Source organism: Lates calcarifer, linkage group LG19 (assembly GCF_001640805.2).
Source record: "Lates calcarifer isolate ASB-BC8 linkage group LG19, TLL_Latcal_v3, whole genome shotgun sequence".
Taxonomy (NCBI): Eukaryota; Metazoa; Chordata; class Actinopteri; family Centropomidae; genus Lates; species Lates calcarifer.
Genome location: NC_066851.1, coordinates 7,763,743 through 7,789,758, shown reverse-complemented (window position 1 = coordinate 7,789,758; position 26,016 = coordinate 7,763,743). Strand labels below are relative to the sequence as shown.

Genomic DNA, 26,016 nt, shown 5'->3' with positions numbered 1-26,016 from the left:
CTGCCATTATTCCTGCAGCCAGCTTTTTTGCCACATTCACTCTCTCTGTCCCTATCTTTCTTTCTCCCCATGTCTCTCTGTCTAAATGTCTCTGTCTTCCACCCCGTTTTCCCATAATCACCTCACACCTCTGAGGGCCTCTGCTGAGACGAACTTCACACCTCAGTCCTCGCTGTGACAACAGGTACCGCTGGCACTCACCGCCCGGCCTCTCTCCAATCAACACCTGCATGGCTTTATCCCCCTTTCTTCTCTTCCTCTTTTCCATCCCACCCCCCCCATCCCCTCCCCTTCCCATCTTCACCTTCTTTCTCCATAGTTCTATCCCTTGTTTTTGTGTCTCCACCAAATCCTTTTCCTTGTGTTCATTTCCCTGCCTCTCTTCCATGTTTCTGCCTCTTATCTCCTTTTTCCAGAAGAGTGAGAGTTCATCCGTATGTAGTCTAATGCATTTCTTCATACCAATGCCTCCTCGAGATGGCACTGTGATCCCCTGTTGATTTAAACATGCTCATGTTACACCAGTCTGCTTTCTGTATCTCCTTTGGCAACAGCCTGATATACATGTTATTTAAATGTGAGAAGCTCAATCATTTTTCAATTCTGACACCTTTTTTCCTCATAGGTCACCACCTAAGCAAGAGACTTGACCCCTAAATGTATCAATATGGATGTGTGAGCTTCCAGTACTGGTATGCATGTGGTATGAGGAGGTGCCTTTCACCTAAACAATGATGATCACATCTACTTTTTTTTTTTTACCCTGGTTGCAAATTCACCACAGCACAACCAGGCACTCCCCCAATCCCTTCCTCTTAACAGGCCAATTATGTGACTGTTGGGAGTCAATGGCGCTGTGAGCTACTCCTGAGCTGCTCTCCTCACCAAGGTCAAGCTGCCTGGCCCAGGTTAATGGGCAGATGTGGGGCTAAGAGAGGAGGGGGTCAAGCACCTAGAGGCACCCTCCACCTCATTTCTAAACTGTCCCTCTTCACTACAAGAGCCCCTTTTACCACTAGCGCTCATACAAACAGGATTAACCTTGGCTGCTGCCACAGAGGCCCGAGGAGCATAGGAGTGGTTTCTCCTTGTGCATGGCAAAGGGCTTTGCTTTTTTTTTTTTTGAATAGGCCCTTAGTTTTTTTTTTGTTTTTTTTTAATTTTCTCTAGGTCAAACTCACAGAATCATAAGATGTGATGGTCAGTCATGTGTCAGAAAAATCTGTGGACTTCACAACTAAGCATTCTTCACAGATAGTGGTTCTCAGCAGATAAGACCTAATTTCCAGAAAAGGACTTTTGATCTGTTCTTTGATTCTGTTGCCTGTTATATTAAAGCAATATCTTAATTTCAAAATTGATCTGCACTGCTTCCCACACCTCCTTTGTTCCATCTGGTTTGTCTGTTTTTACTATGATAACTCTCAAGTTAAGCAGAGAGATGTCAGCTTTTAGCAGCGCACGATTAGAAAGTCATCATGATACGAAGCATCTTGGACAAAAGGGGAATGGGCAGTGACCCTCCTGGCACCTCCCTGCACCCGTCATCCAACTTCTGTGACTTAGAAGTGGATAGAGATGGAGCTTAAGCAGTGAAATGTCAGGCGTCTAAGACCCCTTCTAATGCTTCTCTCCTTAATCTGGACCTTCACCCCCTGTCCTGCCCTATCAACAGATTAACTGTGTGTGTGAGTCTTTATCTCTGTCTGTCTCATTCATGGGGCAGACTCACAGTGCAAACTGAGAGTTCAGACTAATAACAAAAACACTATATGTTATGATTTTCTGCAAATAAAGCACTGTCTTGGTCATCTCCTGACCAAGATCCTCATGACACTAACTGATTTAGGCTACATGATAAGCTTTAGACAGAATCCTCATGGTTCAAACCACATTGTATTTCACCCTCATGGAATGCTCTTTGGCTCTTTTGATCCTTCAATACCTTAATAATTTGGTTATATACTATATAAATACTTTTCTAGAATCTGTGTCTCAAAATAGTTCTATCTCATAGGTCTGCTTAAAGCTCTTTGAATTTCACGGCTTGGTTTTCACTCACTCACTTGGTGGACTCAGGTGCTCAGAGGAATTGCAGTGTAGCTAATATCAGTTTTATAACTGTTGCCAAGGTGGGTAAATGAAGTTTCTTCTCAAAACTTCTTTACTATATCAGTTGAGTTTTGTGGTTCTCGGATTTGTTTGTGGTTACTAGCACAAGCACAAGGATGTACATGTATGAACAGGAGCACATGGGTGAATATTCCTGCCAATGGTTGGATGTTTTTATGTTAATTGACAGTTGGTGGTGATTATGCATTAAGAAATATTGTGAGGCGCCAGCGAAAATTGAGGAAGAAGATTCTAGCACTTGCAAACACATATGTTAACGTATGTTAATGCAGGTTTAAAGATTATTTGAAATCCAGTGTTTAATGAGAAATAAATAGACATAAAGAAACATTTGTTTTGGTGTCAAGGATACACACAATGTGCTGGTGGTGAGAAAGCCCTGAATATAAACCGTTTACATTCGGGGTACCTTTAAGTAAAGGAGTACCACCTGAAGCCATGATGCATAAATGTCCCTGTTTGCTGTGTGTGTTTAAAAGATGTTGGGTGTGTGTCAGAGGCCAGTTGTGGTGTGAGGCCTTTTGTCAGCAGGGGGACTGAGGAACACAAAGACTGACTTTGGATGGTCAGGATGCTGCTCTCTAGAGAGACACCAGTTCAGAGGTCACCTTAGGCTCTTCGGGTAACTGTGTGTGTGGGTGCAGGGTGTTAGTGTGTGTGTTGAGCCTGTGCACCTACTTATGCACAAACGCCTATGTGTGAGCATGTGTACGTGTCTGTATGCACTGGGTGGGGTAATGCGGGACACAAACTGAATCCCAGTGGAACTGCATTTTCAGGACAGGTCCCTGTGGACGGAGAGAGAAAAGAGAAGGAGAGATGATGATGAGGGTTGGTGGTGGTTGGCTGATGGGGTCCAGCAGGGGATGGAGCAGCCTGCTAATGAAGAGCCATCTGAGGCCTCCATTCACCTTGAACATGGGCCACTGCAGCTGCCCTGACCTTGGCTTTGATCCACAAAGATGCTTGACCCCCACCATTTCCCCAGAGCTACCCCCCTGCCATCTGGACAGCACACATGCATATGTATACATACGTGCACACACCCACAGTTACATATGCATGTACATGTATGATGACCCATTTACACATGCACATATGCCTTCACAGGTATAATGTTGTTAGACCAGTCTTCTTTATTTACATACATCATCTGTTTTTTGGCCTGTAAGAGGCATTTTGTGTGTTTGTGCATGTTTGTGTGCTAGTCTATGTGTTACACAGATGCCACTTTCAAAACCATAAGTCATTGTATTTTTCACCACTAGTGATAAAAGAAAGAGGGCAAGCAGGGGACAGAGTGAATAAGGACTGTTATCCACTCACATTATCCTGAATGTGTAAATGTTGTAGTTAAAAGATTGGATTTCTGCCTTTCTCTTTATAGCCTCTACTCCCTCCCCAACCTCTTAACTTTCTAACCACAACCTACACATCATATACAGATATCAGTCTCCCAACTAAAGTTGTTTTACATTAACTCAGAGCTGGGAGATTTTTTTTCCTCATTACTATCCCAATGGTTGCCACGCTCCATAGACATTACATTGGTCTCCCTCTCTTCTCCCTAATAGGAATGCAGTCACTTGGAACGTACGGGTTCCTTGGAAATTCCCAAAGTGGCGCAACACACTCCTCCCACACACTGGCTTGTCTTGCTTGTCCGCCCAGTTCAGCTGTAAATGACAGTTATGTCACGGGTGACTTGAGTTGCAGTCCATCTGTGGAAATGTACACCTGTCTGCATTTTCCTTTTTCCTTTTTCCTATATTTCCCTAGCTTTATGAGAATTTTTTATCACACAAAAATATAGTGGGGCCTCATTGCAATACAGTAATAGAGTTGATCAGAAAGGCTTCTATAACACACAACATTTTTATTCTGTATAACATTTTGTATTTTGATATGATCTACTTTTCCAGTGATTTCCAGTGTTTGTCACAAACATGAAGCTCTCACTCATCAGCAGTAGCTGCAGCTTATTTTTTTCTCCAAAAGTAGGTCAGTGTCAGCAGGTTTGGTGTCCATGACATGGACTTAGTCTTTGTGTCATTGCTCTGGACGTGTCCCTTGATTAAGTTACTGCATGGAGCCAGCAGCATCTGTGCATATGCAGGGGAACAAGCTGTGCCCATGGCTTAGCAATTAGATTCAAGCAGAAAGATGAGGGAGTGCAAGAGAGAGAGAAGGCAAGATTACTCCTCACTGTGCATCAGGTCTGATTTCTGTGCAGCAATTTTTTTACCCACAGATAGCATTGTACATTTACTTAAATGAGCTGATTATGGCTCTCGCTTTCACTCATCTCCAAAATACCTTTTATTAGACTCCCTCTCTCACCGCCTGTCCCTCTCCCCCACTGCCTGTCATATATTTTCCCTCATCTCTTGATAATTCTACACTATCTCCCTTTATTTTATTCTTTGAAGTTTTTTTTCTCACCCACTATAATCCATTTGTCTAACTTGGATAGAGGGCAGCGGAAGGAAGTCGTGGAGGAGAGGCGTGTGTCAGAGTCAGAGAGAGCGTCTGCTCCAGCTGGAGTCAATATTTGCTTTAGGAATCTCAATAACAGGCCTCCAGTCATCTGCATCTCTGATAATGGACAGCCATATGGCTCTGTTGACCCACGCTGTGCTGAGGTTCTCTTTTTCTCTCTCTCTATCCTTCCTTGTCTTTCATTTATCGACTTCCCTCTAACTTCTCTCATTTCTTTTCATCAAGTCCTCACTCCTCCTATATTTTGTATTACGTTTATCACCTATCTGGGCACATTTTGTTCTTTTTTTTTTCACAAGTATCCTTTCTCTCTGTCTGTCATCCATAAAACCCTGGATATGACCCACCACACAGAGCTGTGACCCAAGTTACCATGGTAGCAGAGCCTGGGATGCCCACTCTTTGTCCAACACTGTTTCCAGAAAGTGACAGAAAACAGTGATGTTGCATGTCTGGCTATGACTGGAAGACAGATACAGAGCTCACAGTGAAGTGCTCTTATGTGCTTAAAGCCATGCTGCTCTGCATCTCATAAATGGAGATATTGGCCCTGTAAAGAATGGATAATTAAGTACAGTATATTAGCTGACAGGTCTTTTGGTTTATTTAATTCTTACATTTTTTCCCTGTCTTTCCATTCCTCATTGAGGTGGGAAATATGAGCTTTTATTTTAATGGACTTCTTGGTGTTCTGTCCAGACAAGTGTTCAAGTGTTTATCCAAGACTTTCATTTCACAGCAAAATGCCAAAAAAAAAAAAAAATCGCTGAGCAGAGCAGACTTCCCTAACTTTTTTCATAGCGGTATCTCTACTTGAGGAACATGTTTATTTCAACGTACCTTCACTATTGTTTTTCTCATTTTTTTGCCATCCATGTTCAAATTGTGCAATTCAAGTTTTGTTGTTGTAATTATTTCTTCATAGGGCATGTCACCCTCAACATCACTACCATTTACATGGATATTCAGACCCATCCTGCTGCCTATTTTTCTCTTTTAGCCAGTCCTTTGTCTTATTCTGCCCTCTGTCCATCCCTGTCCCCGTGAGCAGCTTGGCCATCGTACCCTCTGGTGTGTCCCGGCTCAGGTGCCCGTCACCCCCACTTTGCCACGGTTCCCCTCAAAGCCATTGGTCATGGCTGCCTTGGCCCCTGCTGTGGCGGCATGTGCCCACAGCAGGCCCCCTTCCCAGTCACTGTCTCGTCCTATCTATCTAACCCAGACCAGAGCCTCTCGGCCCAGTCCAGCCTATCTCAGCTCAGCCTGGTTCAGCCTTGGCGTCAGCAACAGCCCAGTGCCACTCCACCCTGGCAGTCGTAATGAGATGAGGGGGAGGGGAGTGAAGGGCATCAGTGCTCAGTGACTGAAGCTGTGTGTGTGTGTTTGAGAGTGAGAGCGCATGTGTGTTTATCAAGCAATTTGTAAGGTGTCGTCAATCAAGGAAACATGTCCACAACAGACAGCCGTGAGAATAATCAGACTCATTGTCAAACATGCACACACACACTGTTAAATCTCAGAGTGCTTACTATCATTATGCCATCAGATAGACCTTTTTGCTCCAATAGTTCCCTACACCATATTTTATCCAGCACTTGCCTCCATTCCACAACAGACTTAGCATGATATATCTATGATAATGATATGATAATGGCCATCAAAATGTTTTCAACCCTCACCCAGCAGCCATTTTACAGGCTTCTTTATTTATTTTATTTATTTATTTATTTATTTGAGCTTTCCCATTTCAAATCCAGCCATCCATCCTGCATGCTGGCTGCCCAGGCTCCAGTCACTGCTTGTCACTCTGAATTTCAAATGGCTCCAATTTTCCCCCTGATGGCACGGAGAAGTGGCAGGCAGCACATCGGGGAGGGTGGTCCTAGACATGCTGCCTGCAGCAGGGGTTCTATTAGAGAGAAGAGAGGGACGAGAGAGGGAGAGAGGAGAGGTTCGGAGCATCACGCCAGTAGTGATGTATTCTTCCTTTCTTTTTTATGATTATTTTGGAGACTGCTTTCTCATTTGGGGCTGTGTGGCATGGCTGATTGTTCCATCTCTGCTTCTGGCTGGGCTGCTGATGGTGGAGCCACCCTGCCCAGTAAAGCTGCCTCTCACTCTCCCAGCTTGCTCTCACAGTTCAGTGTGTAGCTACAGTGCAGCACTGAAAAAATTTGATTGGTAATCTTTTCTATGATATGTTCGTAACTGATGAACTGTGCAATCCACAAATGGATGTTTAACGATATTCTGGAATGTGATTATTTTGTAAGAACTAGGTTTAACTTTACCTTGTTGCCTTGTTTTATTTCTACTCCTACCTGCCATTATGTTTTGTGCCTTAACGAGAGCTAACCAGCTATGAGGAACGAGCACTCTACTTGGAGGCCATTGTTCAGAACCACAGAGAGGTCATGACCTTTGAAGACTTTGCCTCGCAGGTCTTCTCCCCCTCTCCTGGCTACCCAATGAGTGGGACAGGTGAGGAATGAACCAAACTGCACCTCTATCCTCCTTTATGTTCCTTGCTGCCCTCCACTGCTTCATCACGTCTCCACTATTACCCTTCATGCCTTCTTTCCCCCCATCTTCATCATCTCTTCTCTGGCCTCTTTTTCCATATTTCCATATTCCATATTTCTCCTCCTCCTCCTCATCCTCCTCCTCCACAACACACCTGTTTGCCCCGGTCACCTCCTCCTCCACCCTGCTCATTCTCTCCGCTCTTCTTCCACGCCTACGCTCGCTGATGAATATCAAACGGCGGGCCCCGGCCTCTTCACGCTATCCGACTGACTTCAAACACTCTGCTTTCTCCACTTCCTCAAGCCCCACTCATTCTACTTTGTTCATCTCTTCTTGTTTCAAACTGTGTCTTTCTCTGCAATTACTTTCCTATGAATATAAGCAGCCTTGTTAAATGGACGCAGAGTGCACGTTTGTGTGTGCGTGTGTGCAGCTCCATGAGCTCATTCACCAACACTTAAGAGATCTGACCGACAAACAGCAGCTCACGGATGTCAGCACAGCACTCTTATCAGTCCATGAATAGAATGGAAAACGTGTCTTATCTTGTTCTTCCCACTTGTACCAGCTCTGATCGATCAGCAACAGCACTGAAATCAATACAGGATTGCACTTTTCCACTCTATTGGATCCCGACACACGTTCTGTTTTGACAAGGAAAGCACTCCACAATACCACACCATAATGTCTTGTTATTTTCAAATCTGTCAGCGCTTATGTTTTCTAGACATTATAAAGTTTATGTAATATCTATCATGGTGTATGTTGGCATGTGAAAATTAACTGTCTGAATTTCCTAGACTGTGTGCCTCCCTGTGTGTGTGTGTGTGTGTGTAGGACTTCAGATTGTCAGACAGCAGGTGCGATACTCAGGCAGGCAAGATGTGGTCAGCCACATTACTATGCTGTTTGTCCATGTCTCCTGCAGAGGTGTAAAATCTCCCCAGGCTGACCTCCAGTCACCCCTTCTCATCCTCAGCACCAAACCAGCTTAAAGAGAAGGACTTAGGAAAAAAAAATATACTGATGCAGAGAAATATAGAGGAAGAAAATCTTGTAATTGCCCAAAGCTTGGTCTGTCGTGTCAGCCACCAGATGCTGTGGACTATTTCAACCGTGAGTTCTTTTGTGGCTAGACAGGGAGAGGTTAGAGAGGTTAGCCAGGCTTGGAAATAATGTTTCACAGCATGGGACGTACGCTGTGGCTAATGTGAGAGGCCGTAACATAATGAAGTCTGTGAGGCTGTTGTGTCACCCTCACTACTGCGGAAACTCGTTCTGAATGGTAATTTGTATTTCTCCGGAATCCAAGCATGTAAATAGATTAATAGATTAATGTGAGGGTGTGTGTATGTGTGTGTCTGTCCATTCATATTATATCCAGGACTCACTTGCCTCATAGGATACTGTATCAGTGTGTTAAGGTTTTTTTTGGTTTGTTTGGTTTTTTGTTTTTTTTTTTTCAGTTTAAATAAACGCAACAGGAAAATCAAGAATTAAAAATGTAAAACCAAAGGTGTTCTTTAGAAAACACACATTTCAGGTACAACTACTAGCATTGCAACTAATAGTTATTTTTATTATCGATTCATCTGACTTTTTTTAATCAGTCTTTTAGTGTATAAAATGTTTCTGTCAGTCAACTAATTGATTAATCAACTAAACATTTCATCTACAGCAACTTTTCTCAGCTTCCACATTTGTGTTTTATTGTGCATTTTTAAATTGCGGCCAACACATTTTTGCTTTTTTCAGAACCATAGACTTGACATGTTTAGTGCTGTAGGTTACTGTAGGTTTATAATGCATCTGATCAAACCTTTATGACTGTAGTTTTTCATGCCTGATCCTCTGTGTCCCATCAAGCATATAACTTCAATGTGGCAGTGATGGCTGGCTGACACTGCTTCTCATTCTCACCCTTCTCAAATGTGCTACTACCCTACCATGCCTTTTTTCCCCCCAGTGTGAGTGAGTGTGTGTGAGTGTGTGTATGGTTGTATGCAAGTTCACCCATCCATCTGTCTTGTCTGTCCATCCTGCTCTGGCTCCCATTGCTGCCACTAACATGTCATCCATGCTCCATGACAGCGTGCAGGCGTTGGCCGGGGATGGTTTGGGACATGGAGTACCCCTGGGCCAAACTGGACTGTAAGACTCTGCCTGCTTCCTCCACACTAGGCATGATGCCCAGCCACAGCCCATCAACATCCATTCATTCATTCATTTAGGTCACTGTGAACCCCACCATCATCGAATAACCAGGGGGTTGCGCTTGATTTAGCCCTTTTGTAAAAGCAAAGCAGGTCTTGAGTTGAAGCACAGAACCTGCATGCAAAATGCTAAAGGAAGCGCTCTCACACTGTTTCTTCAGTGTTTGCTGACATTTAACCTCCGCCCTTTCCTGTCACTCACCCATATCTCTACCTTTCCGGCTTGTCAGAATCCTCCACAGCCTCATCCTCCATGATCCTGAATGCAACCTCACTCTCACCCTGTAACCTCAGTCTAGCACCATGGCTTCCTGCATGAGCTAGTCCATCTGTCACGTGGACCCAAGACTCCATCCTCCGTGTTCTGCCCTTACTGTGTCATACCTTGTCCTGCTTTGCTCAGTTTCTAGTGTTTGTAGTTCTTTTGTGTTCACCCTCTAAATTTTTTCAAAATAATAACTGCACACGAGTAAGCTAGTGCTTCTGTATATTTGAAAAGGAAAAAAAAAAACAACTAAAAAGCTCCCATGACCCCAGCATCTTTTACTCTCACCCTAACCCTCTCTCTACTTATAACATTGCCAGTAAATGTTCCTCAGCCTACTGTTGCCATGTGAACTGAACACCATTTTTGCTTTGGATTTCATTTGAGTTGAAATCTGTGAATGGGACAGATTCATCAGGTACCACCAAACATTACGTTCTTCAAGGTATCTTCAGAAACACTTGTTGATTAACTCATCATCACCCTAATCAGTTAACCTTGTTTGACTGTTAAACCCTCCAGTGAAAACTAACCACGACGCCACACACGCCGCCTGAATGTCCCAGACCTTTCAGCAGCGTTGTGTCGCGTCCTCCTGCAATGTGGTATAGTGTGTGTCCACTGCTCTCTCACATGATGCTCTACTCTGTTTTTCCCTTTTAGATTAAAAATATCTTAAAGGTCCAAATACTGTTTATGGCGAAGGTAAGCCCCGAGTCAGACCGGAAGCTTGTTTCCGTCCAGCGGCCTACCTACCTTTCGCTCGTTCACTCATCCTGGCTGTTCCCCCCCCCCCCCCCCCCCCCCCCCCACACCCTTCCTTTTTTTTCATTTAGTACTAACCAAGCTTTATTTACTGGATGCTCTGACAAAGGGAAGGGGGACAGAGAAACCACGGTGTTTATTTGGGGGGGGGGTATCCCACTGTTTAGGCCAGGCTGGTAATTGAGAGTGATGCACAGTGGGGACAATTAGCACCTGACTAAGTAGCAGCATGAACAATACGGCTACACTTCTGGCCCTCGCTTCTGCATGTGGCGCGCCTTTATCTCTTCCCCCAGCAAACACTTCTCTCTTTTCTTTCTTTCCCTTTTTTTTCTCCCCCCCTCCTCAATCCCTCCACCCCCTCATTTCCTCCTGTTGGAGTGTGCCTGTTTGCCTGGGGCAGACTCAGAGACTAACACCTGCCGCACTGGAAGACGTCTTTGTCATCCAAGGCCTTGTTTAAACTGCTGCAGAGTGGACCAATGGGATTGCAGGGTCATTTAAACTCTCATGTTTCTCCCTCTCTGTCTCTCTCCCTCCCTCCTTCTCTGTTCTTTCCATCTGAAATTAACCTCACTGTAAGGCAGTTTGGGCTCAGCAAGGAGCGGAAATGCTGGGTTATAATGATGATAATGATGACACATTAGCCTCTTCTGGATCAGGGTTATTTTTTCACTCTGTAACTTACTATGAAAATTAATTCTTATATAAGGCCATACAAAGAAGAACATCGATTTAGAAACTGATGCAACCACAGTCATTAAGTGCCACAGTGGGAGTGATGACTGTTTACTGCAGCATGTTTTAATGGCTGCTAAACATAAAGGGAAGTCTGTTGAGTGGGTGGTGAACTATACCACAATACTGTCGGTGCATATTAGCTTTAATGTGGTGGTTGCTGTCCTCCTGTCTTTGGAGTTTAGTTTGTAAGACTAAGTGTTTACTGTAGGAATGAGTAGAAGAATACGGGAATGCAGGATTTGTTCTGTCCATAAGGACAGCCCCCATTTTTAGCCAAGCCCTTCCCTTTTTTTATATTCATATGCAGATTTGAGAACGCATGTTCAGACCCCCCCACCCCATTTAGCCCTTCACAAAACACACCCAATGTTTCATCCATAGCCCAGCCCTCCTCTCCCAATGAGCCGCGGCCCTGGATGCTGCCGGTGTCCACTGTGCTGCTGAGTGTCTGTTACTCCAGCCATCTGCCATTCCTTTTAGCCGCTGCAACTTGAGATGCCTCCGAAAAAATGGCAGGAAATAAAAGGATAGGAAAGAAAATAGGCAACCAGATGCCATCTCGACAAAGCAGAAAAGTTGTTTAAACTCGAGGCATGGGGCAGAGGCGGGTGAGGCTGGTGGGGGGTTGGTGGGGGACGAGGGGCGGAGGCGGTTTGGTTTTGGTCAGAGGCACACTGAGGAAGTCAGAGCAGCGTTCACAATACTTGATTGTCCTCACCAGCATTTCATGCCCACCTCCCAGCTTATTGCTGTTTGCCATCCCGTAATCATGGATGGGAAGTTTTTTTTGAAAAAGGACAATGTTTGACAGTGGGAAGGCTCTACATGTTCACAACAAGAGCATAATGTGTAATTTTATTTTCATTCAAAGCATTCTGCTGTCATACTGCGAACTGAATACTTTTTTTTTCACCCATATCTACAAAGGTTACCTGTCATTTTTTATATCATATAAACACCTGTATTGGGAAGAAAGGCAGCTATTCTTTTAACAAGCATGTGAAAAAGGCATGTGATTTCTGAAATATTTCATTTGCTTTCTCACAACTTTATTCTAATAACTATAAAGGTAGTACAAACTCAAATCTTAACACCCTTTTATTACAGTTTGAATTGTTTGTGAATGTTGGTGAAAATTCTTCGAACTGGGTAATCTTGGTCTGGGGAGCGGCCACATGCATGACAAAGCATGCTGGGATATACAACAATCATGGAAAAGCCAATGAATCTCCGCAACGTCTAACCAGCTCTGTCTCTTCATTGTCATCTTTTTTTTTTTTCATTTCTGTCTGCAAACTCTTCCTCCATCTCTATCTCCCAGGTTCCCTCACCGGCAGCACGAGCACCGAAGCACCCAGCGCTCCGGCGGGAACGACAGACTCTGTCGACCAGGTGTCTCCCACCATGCCCCGTGCCACAAAGAACCGAGTTTCCGGAAAACTCCGCCGATCAGCCAGCGCTATAAGCAAATCCTCCAACTGAGCTCTTCGACTCGACCCTCCCTGTTCTACCCCCCACCCGAGTGCAGCCTTTAATATCTTTTCTCAAAGAACCTCACACACCCAGCTGTGACTGCAAGTTTTTTGTTTTTTTTTTTTGCGTGTGTTGTTTGTTTTATTTTGTGTCATATAAACATGTAACTGGAGCATATTGCAATTTTTAATTTAAGTGGCAATCATCGATTTCACTGATACATTTCCATTTGTTGTGGTGTTTAACTGCGTTAATCGAGGTGGACACGAGACTAAGCTATTTATGTTCATCCTGGTGGTTTCAGCTTAAGAATCAGCAACATAGGAAGACTTGACTTGACTGAGAAGTCTTAAAGCAACCTGTGACAAAACAATTGTCATTTTTATTCTCATTTTCTAGTGCAGTCTTAATGCACTAGAGAAACATAAAGATCTTACGACAGTAAGGGAATGGGAGACTGCTTTACCCCGTTTCTTTATCTCATCTGTCTCAACACTTACTGTAACAAAGCACTGAATGACACAGCTGTAAATGGCATCATGCTAAAACTGCACAAGAGATTGGTATCCATTTTTAAACATGTCTGCCTTTTTACCTCTTTTTGCACCTGCCACAACCTTTTCTGTGTCAAAGATACCACTTCATGTGGTGACAGGATGATGTTTTCGTCCTGCTCCGTAGCAGCAGTTTGGATCATGTTTGTGGATCACCCTCCTAACATTTGAAAAGGAGGAAAAGACTGATGCATGGGGAACACCTCCCCCGGAATGATTTGTACTCACTTCACTGCTACACAGACTTCCTGGGCACGGAGTCCCTGTGGTACGTGCAGTCAGAGGCTTTTTAATTGTTTTGAACCCAGAGTGGACAATCAGTGACGTCTTTCTAACTTGAGCTGAATTTAAATTCGTTTGGGGGTTTTTTTATCACTCTAATTTTCCTTTTTAAATGAATTCCGATGGATTGTGTCATGATGTGATTTATGCAACTCCACTGGAATGAGAAAAGACTGCGTTTGTAATTGTTTTCTGACATCGTTAACGTAGGCTCATGTCCGGTAATTGGATAAGTTCCTCCTGTCTCTTTCCTCTGCTATTAGTTTCCCTGTCCTGTGAGGCTAAGGCATCGACATTCCAACGTTCCCAAACAACGTTTTTGCACTCACTGTCATTGATTAACTAGAATGTTTCTCTTTGTTCTTGGATGTACATTGCTTTAAATTTTATTTGCTGATGTCTGTTTGCTAGATGTATATAGAGAGGACTTGATGAATTATTTTGCTGTCGTGTTGTTTTATGTATTCATGTGCTGTTTAGAGGAAAAATACCACCAGAGCCTCAGGTGAATCTTAACTCCATGCACTGGTGTGTGTGTGTGTGTGTGTGTGTGTGTGTGTGTGTGTGTGTGTGTGTGTGTGTGTTTTTGTTTGTGTGTGTCCATGTCCATATGAGTGCATGAATGTATGTGTGAATTTTTGAGGGAGCTTCTCACAGTGCCTGTGTAATGTCTGTCCTCTAAGATGCTGTCCCACAGCACCTCCGCTCCCAATAATCAGATTTTACTTTCTCCTCTTCGTCGTGTGAGACAAACCACGGGCCGCCCTGCACCACATCTCCTCGTTAGCCGTCTAAGACAAAGTGTTTTCTCCCCCTGCTTCTCTAAAGGTCAGTGTCTTGTGCTTCCCACAACAACAAAAACAATAACAACAACAGATGGATTCGGAGTCGCGGGGGCTCTGTGTTTTTAGTCTTTATTATAGGTGGCGTGCTGCTCCGCCTTTATCTGTGAATGGAATCAAGTGGCACCCGCCCCTCCTCTTTCCCATGATCCTCTCCCTATGTCGCCTCCTAGAGCCACAGGAGGGAGTGTGGGGCTTTGGGTTTTGGGGGGAGGGAGGGCTGGGTTTAGGTGGCATGCCAGAGCTGAACTCTAACAGCCCTCCTAGCAACAGCTAGGCCGGTTCTCTCACTCCTCCAACCTGCCCTGCTTATGTTGTCATGGTAGCCAGGTGTTCCACACGCGCACACACAGATACACACACACACATTATACACTCACACCCTCTGAGGGCTCCACCCAAGCTGCAACACTATCCCCATCTGTTGCACTACTATGCCTTACTTTCCCCATGCTCACCTGTCATTTCTCTTCCTTCTCTCACATCTCACCTCCTTTTGTTTGTTAATTCCCGTTACAGAAAAGAGGGAATCCAAACAGCAGGAGTGTAGAGTTAAATCCACTTTTTGTGTGGTTTTGTTTTTTTTTTTCTTTCTTTCTTTCTTTTGAAGAATGTATAGATAAATAGGCCTGGGTCACATCTCTGGTTTTTATTTTCCCCAAAGCCACTTGAAGGAACCACCCAGGATGCTGATCTAAAGATTGTAGGTTATAGATGATGTCTTTCAAAGGGGTCTACCCTACGCCCCCACCCTTTTGGTGGATTAGTCGCTGGAGATGTTAGTTTGGACCAAGATAAGGATTGTGTGTCTTATATACGTGAAGAAAACGAGCTAGTGGTAGTCCTAGTATGTTGTTTCTTTTCTTCTCGTTTTAGAAATCCTTGTACATTGTGTCAAATTTGAGGGCTTCAGCGTCCTCTGAATATAAATATATTAATGCCTGTAATATAATCTTTGTATAAGAGAAAGAGGAAAAAAAAGCTTGAAGATTTCATCATTACTTGTCAACATATCAAACTGTTTTTAACGACCGAAGTCCTGCTATCTTTATTAGAAATGTGAAAATTGAAACATTTCATTAAATCAATTTGAAATTCTACTCATCTTTTGTTGTTTGTTCTCTCAACAACACGTCAGCTAATTGCGTAACCTCTGATTTTGTTGAGTAGGGGTTTGGGATTTATCTGTGTGTGAGTGTGTGTGTGTGTGTGTGTGCGCTGACATGATAGTGCTGTTACCATGGGCTTCCTGACCCTGGCCCCGGCCGTTCTAGCAGCAGCAACAGCAGCAGCAGGGGTAACCTGACCCTCCTCCCATCTGTCTCCCCTGCTGCTCAGCTCTGCTTAGGGCAGGCGTAGCATAATGGAACCTCACCGGGAGGTACAGGTGCAATGGTTGCGGCACCTACGGGTGCCCTGCCCCGCCTGGGCCACATAAAGACGAAAGAAAAGCACTTGACCGTAATTGGAGCCCTAAAACTGTGTGTGTGAAAAAGGGGGTGAGAAAGAAGCCTAATGTTACCTCATTTTCATCCAGCGCAGGGCTCTTTGCCACAATCATTGACTCTGAGATAGTTTACAACAGAACAGGCAGGGGCTGGGTGTCCCAGTCATTATTACCAGATTGTATTATTTCATATGTCACACTGATGGCTGTAGTCTATTTTCACACTTCAACTCTCTGTCTTGATGTATTGTCACTGGTGCCTTAAGGGGGAGTGACACCCTTTTATTTAAAAAAGTTTGTGCTTCTTTTTGGCCTTGGACAGGTGCAGAGTGTTAATGAGCAGGAGCAGTAGCAAGAAAAGAGACTCAGGAGTTAAGATAAGTTTTTTTTTTTTTTTTAATGTATACTTATACCAGATTACTCGAGACTTAAAGTGAAGTTTTACCATCAGTGATAATGCTCTACAGGTTAGAGGCTGTTTGCTAAATGACAACAAACTCATTGCTTTTTCAGGTTCTGGAGGTCAAATATGAAGCCAGCTCCAGCCCTGATGTGTCCTAAATCAGCATGAAACCTACCAAAAATCGAGCTGCATGAGTCTTCCAAAGCAGACAGATGTTTTACTGCTATAGAGGTGAGCTCTGATCCACCACCTCTTTGTCCTGCTGTCATGTCCTGACATGGTATTAAGGAGGGAATTTATGATTAGGCCCTAAGTGCTTCTCTGTGGCAGAGAAACGGCGTCTATTGAGCCACTGCGGCTCTGATTTACTGCGGAGAAGTCTGATAAACGGGGGAATCGAAGGCAAAAGGTTTGGCCAAGGGGGCGTCTAAGGTTTCTGTCTCCCGTTGAGGACGACTAAATAGATGCGCAGCGTTTTGGAGTGTGAGGAATGAGACGTTACAGGCTTTTGGATCCTGACACTGTTAAAACTTTTGTCGTGTGAAAATAAACAGTTTCTCATCTTGCTCGGTACCAGCTTTAAAACACCTGATCGGCCATAACAGCTGAATTGAAACTTAGAAAGTCTCGGTGTGGAGACAGAAAATGTGCCTACATGTTTTAACTAACAGTCTAAATCCCTATTAAAAGTTGTTGAAAATAAGTGGGGGTTTTTTATACAATGAAAGATTTGATTGTGTTTGATTTACGCAGAGGACAGTTTCAGTTTTTGTCTTGAAAATAAAACTACAAAATAAGAGGCCTTTATCAAACATCTCGAAGTAATTCGGCTGTTTTTAAGTAAATCATTCCCATTCTTATTCCTACTGAGATGATAATACGAAGCTTGTAACTTTAGAAATAATTTGTTTCCCACAGAACAAACTGTTACAGAAACACATCAGGGAGAAGCGAAACTGGGATCAACAAGCGTATTAGTTGTGAAATTAAATTAGAATGGTCACTAAACTTATTAATCTCACTGCTAATACAAAACTCCCCAAAGAAATAGGGTGATTTTTCGTTAAGTAATAAAGTCCATTAATGTCGTGTGCTGCCTCTTACCCACAGCTGAAAAAGTTGAAGCAACCTCGAGACCATATGTCCTTTTGAAAATATTTTTTTATTTCGATAGACAACAACGATATACACATACAATCAAAGCGCTATAAAAGCCAACATTTAAGAAAAATAACTTGTCCTTAAAAAAGATTGCATCTAAGGTAAGAGCTTTACGTTTATTTATTTTTTTTTTCTTTTTACAAGAGCTGTGGAGATTGAAGATTAAAACCCGACCCACGACAATTATCACAACTCATAAACCTGACAAAAGGAACAAAAAAACAAAAAACATTTTGGCTATACGACATGTAAACTGCCAGAACGATTCACAGAAGAAATCACAACAAACACAACAATAAGTTACATAAAATAATTAGAATAAATAAATAAATAAACATATGATGAAAAATATTGCAACAATCTTCAATAATAATTATAAAATATGTGCCAGCATTCAAAATTAAAACAATCTATGTTGACTTTTTTTTAAGGCAGTTGTACAGCGGGATTTGGATGTGTATGTAGGCTATTTCGGACTAGGCTTATTTGTATACTAAAGGCATTTGTGGTTCTACTAAACAGGGAATGCTTCAGTCACTCTTTTTTTCCCACCAAGACAAAGTTGATAAGGTCTGTCATTCACAAACTAGCGTAAAGCTTCAGTGATGGAGCAATCACGGTCGGTGAATTCAAAAGGCTTTGATGGGGAAAAAGGACTTCTGAGAATTTTAAGACATTTCTTAGGTCTAGAAGCTATCGTTGAGCACATGTGCTGTCCTAGAAAAATACCCTTTAACAGTCAAACTAACGCTTTGTATTCTTTTTTTTTCCTTGATAAACTAATTTGAGAAAGAAAATCTCAAAATAGGCCTATATGTAATTCAAATATAGAGAGAAGCATTCAACAATCACTGATTGGCATGGAAAAAAGACACCTCATTAAACACCACTTAAACATCAAACCGCCCTGCCTTTCATTGGCCTAAAGTTATGGCAGTGAGCATCACAAACTCTTTTTTTTTTTTTTAACCCCAAAGCCACTTTTTTGTTTCTTTTTTATTTTTCCCCCCATCAAAGGCACGAGTTTTGTGTTGTCTTTAGCAGGCGGGGCGCACCGGCATTTGGAGCAGGATCACCTGCCTGTTCTCCGAGGGGTGGCATTTGTTTATGTGCCTGGTGAGTCCCGGCGAGCTGTAAAGAGTGGCGGGGCAGTATTTGCACGGGTAAATCTGGGAGGAGTGCATGAGGCGCAGGTGTCGCTCCTGGCCGGCCCTGCTGGTGAAACTCTCCCCGCACACCGGGCACAGCAGGCAGTCCACCGGGCTCAGATTGAGGGGGCTTTGGTTTGAGGCTTCTTCTGAGGATGATGATGATGATGATGATGCAGTGGAGGAGGAGGAGGAGGAGGAGGATGGCACCGGTGCCTGCTCTGCAGCGCGGTCGCTGGTTTGAAACCCGTGCTCCTCCAGCACTTTCTTTTGCAAGGCCTGGTGTCCCATGATGTGTTTTCTTAGGTATGCCTGTCGCTTAAACCTCTTCCCGCAGAACTGGCAGTCGTATGAGCCATCTTCAGACCCCGACTCGGACAGACCCGGGCTCGGGGTGTCTCTGTCACTCATGTCTTTGGCTTCGTCGGTGACTGACTTGACACCTAGCGGTGGCATTTTGGCCATTTCAGGTTTGATGCCCTGAGCGGGGGGCATCGCCGGTGCGCCGGTGGTCCTGGGTTTGTGCCAGCGGCGGTGAGAGGCGAGGTTAGCCGGGCAGCTGAACATCTTATCGCACTCGGGACACCGGTACTCGACCCTGACAATGCGGGAGCACTTGTGCTGAGCCAGAGAGAAGGGATCCGCGTACGCCTCCTTGCACAGCTGACACACAAACTCCCCCAAAGGCTTGTTTCCTCCGGAGGACTGCGCCCTCGGCTTCATCTCCACTGGCCCCTCTTTGATTTTGAGACCGAGCACGGGAGAAGTCGTCACCTCGTCTTCAAAGTTGAGTTTTCTAATGGCTTTGGGTTTCTTGGAGGCGGGTTTAGATTTGCGCTCTGTACCGTCAGCTGCGGGTCTTTTGGTGCCGACCCGGTTGCTCGGTGCCGGGAGGCTGCTGGTGGTGCCGCTGCGGCTGCTGTTGCTGGTACCGATTTTCAGGTCGACCGGGGCGTACAGGAGATGGTCCAGGCCGGAGAGAGAGGCGGGCGTCGGGAATGACTCGGCAGAAATAGGCGAGCCCAGATTGAAACTTCGCTCAAAATATCCCCTGTCGTGCTCCTTGCTGATGGGCCGGGTGGGGCTGTAGAGGGCTTGGCACACCGCCTCTGGGTTGCCGAACTGTGCCGGCTTCTCCAGTCTTGGCACCGGCGCGTCAGCTGCTGTGAAATCCGGCGATGTTGCGGTGCGGTCCGGACTGGACGCCACGGACATCGGCGGAGAGGGGTCCGTCTGACTCGGCAAGGCAGCTGGGGTGGGTGGCTCCTGGAGGTCATCTTCGTCTGACCGAGTCCTGTACGAAACATGTGCAGATTTCTTGTTTCTTTTTACCAGGAATCCTTTGGGCATCTTGGCGAGTGACAGCGGAAAGGCACTTCGGGGAGGTGGGTGAAGTCTCGTGTATCCAGGTTTGTTAAAAATATGGCAACACTAGAAGCTTATGGGACTTTATCTCCCCAGTATATTGATCCTTCTGTTGCTGAAATGTTTTCGTCTCCAAGGCATAGCTCCACTCTTTTTATGCCGGAATGATGCTATTGTTCTCGCCCCCCCTGTTGCAGCATCCCCGACCAATCGGATGAAACCAAGGCCCCAGTGGATTTGATTGTGGGAGGGCTCAGAGCCTGGGTTTGGTGGATTTCGTTGGAGGATGTGCAGATAGCTTAGCAGATGTACTGGCGGTTTATTACATTAATGTGTGCGCTCGGCCCCTCCCCGACGGAGGCACACGCCGGGACCCTCCTCTTTTTACGGTCTGATGGGCCCCTATACAAATGCACACGTGCCACGGCTTTGTGGCTCTCCTCTGGGGGCCCCGGAGCTGCCAAAAGGAAATGTCCGTCATTGCCACAATCATCACAATTTAGAATTAAGACGGGGACGAGACAAGCTTGGTTAAATATAAACCAAAGGCTCTGTGTGGTTCATTTTCTGTTGTGATGTTGTTCAAAGAGGCACTTCACCTAATAGACGGAACTATAAAACCATGTATGTCGTGCAGCTTCTCTCCAGATTGTTTTTACCTCCACACGGCTCATAGTTGTTTGGGGGTTTTTTTTTACGTCCATGCCCCAGCCTCCTTCTACGCACGATCTTTACGCACATTACGCAGGCCAACCAACAAACTACACAACACAGTTTCTTTTACAGACCTTTGTTTTATAATGTCTTAAATAAACACCATAGAGGGAGTGTTTCTTTATTTTAGGGCACGTGTCGGTCTCGGTAGTTTAACTCGACATATAAATCAGACATCTCGCTGCATACATAAGTAATAAGAAGGCCCTCTGGTCTTTGTGCACAATAGCCACGTCTGCCTGTGCTTGGATATCCCTGTTTTTTGGGTTTTTTTTTTTTTCGTTTGAAAGGCAAATTGACCTCTTAACTGTGAAACGGGACTCACGGCCAATCTGGCCCACAGCTAGACGCGTGCTGGGCGGAATCAGTGCTCCAGACAAAGAAGGCCGCAGCCGAGGCTTGTGTTGCAAAATGCTGCACAGATATCTAAAGCTGTAAAATGTAGCTGCTGTTGTTGCTGGTTACACTCTGGAACTATTGTTTGTACAGATATGTGCTATTTTCAGGATATTAATAGTTGAATACAGTCCCATTCTACTTTAAATACACATATTCTTCACAATGTAACTCTGCATTGTGTTGGAATTAAATAGTTTAACAAGTTAAGATGCCGCATTATTTGTTGAATCTTAATCATTTCTTAAAACTAAACTCAGTTCCAGTAAAACTCTCTAATTCTGCAGCCTCCTGTCTGCCTAACAAAAACAACTTTTTCTCCTCCTGGTCTCCTTTACCAGCTCCCCTATGGTTTTTATGCATACTTCACACATTGTGTATTTGTCTGCTTTTTTTTTTTTTCGTCCTAAAGACTAAATGTAAGCTGCAGTGCGCCACTTGGCAGAGAGTGCATTCTTTTTCCTTTCAGTCGGCAGACCAGGGAGGAATTAATCTCCATCGTCGTACATTGTTCCCCTCATTTGCATAAAGCTGCAGTATGACCAAGTCAAATAATTACACAATCGGAGCTGAGCCGCAGGCCTGCGCCTTCCTTTCATTAGGCCTCTGTGTCCCGGTGCCTTCTCACCTGCCTGAAACTACACCGTTATTTTGGTGAGAGAGGGTTAAATGACGCATTTGCTAAAACGTTTTTTTAAAAGAAGAAGTTTTAAATTGTAATTAACAAAGTTAAAACTAAATACAAACCTTTGTAAACGTTTTAATCCGCTGATTGTAAGTTTGATATAAGTTTCTTTGTGAAGTTTTTGTCGAAAATATATATTTTTTTCTGTAAAGTTTTCGTCATCTAATCACAGCTATGTTTGTTTTTTTTATCTTTTCTTTTCCCGGGCTTCGCTGACTCACTAATGAGTAAATTATAATTGTTGTAAAAAAAAAAATATAATGTTTTCATCAAAACTTGCTTTTGTTCAGGTTAGGCTACGTCGTGTTTACTTCCTGTGTTCTCTTACTTGTTGTTCTTTCACTCTGCGCATCTATTAGTCGTGGTTTGTTGGGAGTACAAGCTTTGATGGCATTTTAACGAGTTCCTCTTTCCCCATTTCATTTCAGTAGGGCGCGTGGGCCGCTGCTGGCCTTGGCTACACCGACGCATGCGCGTGTTTGCTCAGTGGCGCGTGCTGCCCTGCGCGGACGGGAAGCATAGGCGCCTAATTAGCATACAGCTGCAGCTGCTTTAATGCAGGCTCAACTACATCCTCCTAAAACCTTATCACATGCTAGGCTATAGGATTTTAAATGTTACTCTCATTTATTTTCTCTTGCCTATAGGCCATGCTGTCAATGTACTTATTTAGATTAAAGATAAAAGTTGAAAATATCAGAATAGGTAATGTTTTAAATACTCTTAAGTTATTTTAAATCAGATTTATTTTCACTGGGTCCTTATTTGTCCACATCTCTGTAAATGACCACTTTAAAATGATGCTTAAACTGTTGTAGGCCTGGTTGTTTATTACTAAACTGTACAACCAAGTTTGAGTTGAAGTCTAAATCATTTCTAAGCTGGCCTCAGAGCCCAGTTCTTACTTCATTGCACCACCTACAGGATGAAGGATTAATGCTGAGGACGCACAGAGAAAGTTTACCTGCAGTAACTAAACAATTGCGCTCATATCTCTTTACAGGCATCTCACCATTCTGTCTCTGTCAAATATTAACTGCGGTTACCGAGGGAGCTGCGTGGCGGTTTGGTTATTTCACAAAGATTAGATTAGCCCTATTCTCACCATACATGTTTAGAGACCTCCTGTACTTCTCAGATGAATGATTGGCTCCATGTGCTGTTGCCAACCCAAGCCAATTTGAAGGTGCAATAGGACATGACTGTAATTGGTGCTCACTACATGGCTACCTCCAATGCATTGTCAATCAGTTATTGTAATTGATTAGCTGAGGTCCTATTCTGGCTGGTTGTAATCTGATAGAGGGCTCTTTCAGCACCATGGAGAGAGCCAGCAAGGCACCCAGATTTAATCAGGCTGGCTGTGGACACAGCACAGCTTCAGCTTCAGCCTTTGTCCCCGAAACTGAGAGTGGGCAGGCACCAACAAGAGAACAATAACACAGTAGAACAAAAGTGCCAGAGTTTAATGAAGTGATTGGTTTTTAAATACAGTTCTGAATGAGCTCACACAAAATACATTTAAACAGTTTCTACAGAGAGAAACAGCTCTAAGCTATCCAATAATGGCTCAATTCTCCTCTGTGCTTTGTTTATTAATCTACCTGTTCGTTAGCATGTCTTACCAGTGCATTAGCTGGTCACATATTTTAAACGTTTTTCTCCAATGTGAGCTGATTTGTTTTTATAGAATAACTGCTTGGCCTGAGAGCAAATGCATTCTCCCTGTACCAGAACAAAGCCCTGTTGCTATTTGTTGACCTGCTCTTTCAGGACAAGGATCATCCTTTAATTAAATTTCTTGTCATTTCCAAAAAGAAGAAAAGTTTTCCTGCAGTCACAGGGAGTTAATGGAACTTAAATCAAAATACCAGAATTAAGAGGGAAACAGAAAAGACTCTGCCATATTGGGTTTTTGTTGTATTTCAGTTGAGATTCTGTTGACTGTTCAGCCCTACAAAAACATTTTTAGATATTAATTTCCACGTGTATGAATTCATTTAGTATTTGATGGACTTATCTTTTGGTTTACTGATCACAGAAGCACGCAGCAAATATTTGTTCTTATATCTATCCTGAACATGAACTGACCTGGTCAAAATTATATCTTAGATCCAAGCAAAACACTTGTTCATTCTTTGTGGCAAGATCCCTGAGACGCATTTCACCCAAGTCAACTGTGTGCCACCAATTGGGACACACAGTCTTGAATCGTAATGGCTGGTTTCTCACGGAAGATATAGAAAGACCATCTGAAGGCAATCTCAGCCAAACTGCACCTGTAAAGAGCAACAGTAGTAAAAGGGTTTGTAGCAAGCTTCTGGAAAAGAAGTCAGACTGTAGTACCAGCGAGATCAATGGGGAAATTGCCTGTTTGGCCATGAGAGAAACACAGAGGTCACTGTCTAGACTTTAAAGTGTACTTTAGAAGGATGCCCACGAGACCAGGTTACTGTGAAAAGCCCTGTAAAGTGGTATAGCTCTGAGCTTTAGACTAATGGACCTCGGTGTTTGACTGGGAATGTCCCTGATGTTACCTGTACCTTTGACAATGATGCTGATGACTCTGTGAGGACAAGGACCGATGTCTCTGGGCTTTTATGACATTTCTGAAAAGGTTCTAAGGAATGGGCTTATTAAATGGTCTCCTGGCTATATAGACTATATGCTGCAGTGTATCTTTAGAGTGGGATCAAATCCACTGCAAAATAAGTATGAAATCCAATATCAACAATTGCAGAAGGTTGCTTATGACTAGAGGGATGTTTTTATTGGTTATATCTAATGTTGTGTGTGTGTGCAGACATATGAAGAAAGGCTTCAAAGGGACAACACCAGATTTTCTTTTCTTGTAAAGAGCCTCTTATTAAAAGAGGTCTTCCTGCATATCAGGCATATCAGTCACTAGAGTCCCAGGGGCATGTTTAGCTCTAATTTACTCATCAAAAGCATCAGAGTGTCTCTCAATAATCTCCGCAGTCCATTGGTTGTTTGGGGTGGAGTCCCCTGTCAGAAAGCATGCCCTGGAATGTTAAACACTAATTCACCTCTGAGCTGCGGAGGTGGATAAAGTGATTGTTCTATCTGGGAGCTGATTAAAACGGGCTCTGGCCTGTTTTTCCCCTCTGCGTTCACCTCTGACGTCCATCACATTCATTTCTGTATTCATGAGTGGATGAGAAAGCGCAGGCAGAGCAGCTGCCGTATTACAGATAATAAGGCCAGCGGGCACCACATTCGCTGCCACAGGTTTCCCCCTGCCCCGGCTCATTCAATTACTTCACAAGAGTTCTCTGAGGCACAGCTGCACTATGGGGGTGAAGAGGAGTAAATTGAGGTACATTCATGTAGACACACACACGCACATGCACACACCTCACAGATACAAAGAAGTGGAGGAGGCGCACATGCTGTAGCAAGAGCAGCCAGCGTATAAAGGATCTTACTGACAAGCATTTGGCTTAGTAGTCAATACATTTCTCTCACAAGTGGACTACAAAAAAGGTCTGTCCTGTTCCTCACTGGCTCCCTGAAGATTGCAATGATACTGATAATGACTCCATGTAAGAAAAATGAAATCAGGGCCATTGCTCACAGACTCCATATATGAGGTCACCATTATCTTGATGAAATTGTAGACAGCAGTTGTATCATCTAGGAGCATGAAAGATGGGCTCTGGCAGACCTAATGGGCCATATCCTTTATGTATTAACATACAGAGCTACACACTGGTCATCTTTCTTGTAGCCTTAAACTATTAGTCAGCTTATCTCATTTATTCACACAAAGACACATTAAACACATGTTAAAATCTCTGTTAAATACATAACTGTCCTGTCTCTAGTATTAATATTCACAAGGTCACATTTAAGCCATAGATCTAAACATGTCCACTGAGTGTTATCGCTCTCGACGAGACTGGTTGCTGTCCATGGTACTGAACTTCTGCCCTTGAGTTTACAGTGGCAGCTGCCTCTTAGTGCCTCAGGCTCTATAAAACACACAGGGCCAGTGGGAAATAAAAGCTGGTGCCCAGTCAGCTTTAAGCACCTGGAATAAATGAGAGCCAACCTAATGAACATTCACAGTTTTTCTGTCACGCCTACTCTCAGATGAGTGATGATGCGCAGCTGAAATAAGTTTATTTTAACATGATGTTGATTATTTTATTTCACAGTGTTACTGATGCTTTGTCTTGCTTTGAAAATTGAAAGAATAGGTCTCTATTTTGGGAAATACTCTTATAACCTTTATGTAACCAGGAAGTCCCTTGAGAATACACTCTCTTTTTTAAGGGAGAGCTGGCCAAGAAGAAGACGCTTACTTGCTTCCTTGCCAGGAGTTAGATAAGAAAATCACTGCCACTTTCACGTCTATATGGCAATTGTTTAACTTAGCTTAGC

The 26,016-nt window shown here is 43.7% G+C and overlaps 2 protein-coding genes across 7 annotated transcripts in view; one reads left to right on the top strand and one right to left on the bottom strand.

Moving 5' to 3' along the window:
* Positions 1 to 15,393, top strand: part of ralgapa2 (Ral GTPase activating protein catalytic subunit alpha 2) — an 85,472-nt gene extending 70,079 nt beyond the window's left edge. For 3 of the 6 annotated variants that reach the window (XM_018697787.2, XM_051078028.1, XM_018697789.2), the window contains 2 exons: positions 6,992 to 7,113; positions 12,464 to 15,393. In XM_018697787.2, the coding sequence (XP_018553303.1) occupies positions 6,992 to 7,113; positions 12,464 to 12,624 (283 nt within the window). In that variant the 3' untranslated portion in view covers positions 12,625 to 15,393. The other 3 variants (XM_051078029.1, XM_051078027.1, XM_051078026.1) reach the window with 3 other exon arrangements.
* A 1,893-nt stretch (positions 15,394 to 17,286) lies between these two features.
* On the bottom strand, positions 17,287 to 20,327 carry insm1b (insulinoma-associated 1b). Its single transcript, XM_018697791.2, has one exon. The coding sequence runs from the start codon at positions 19,800 to 19,802 to the stop codon at positions 18,342 to 18,344; it is 1,461 nt and encodes a 486-aa protein (XP_018553307.1). The 5' UTR covers positions 19,803 to 20,327; the 3' UTR covers positions 17,287 to 18,341.
* Positions 20,328 to 26,016: the final 5,689 nt, after the last annotated feature.

Coding starts and splice junctions, on each gene's coding strand:
- insm1b (XM_018697791.2), bottom strand. CDS start 19,802: ATGCCCAAAGGATTCCTGGTAAAAAGAAACAAGAAATCTGCACATGTT.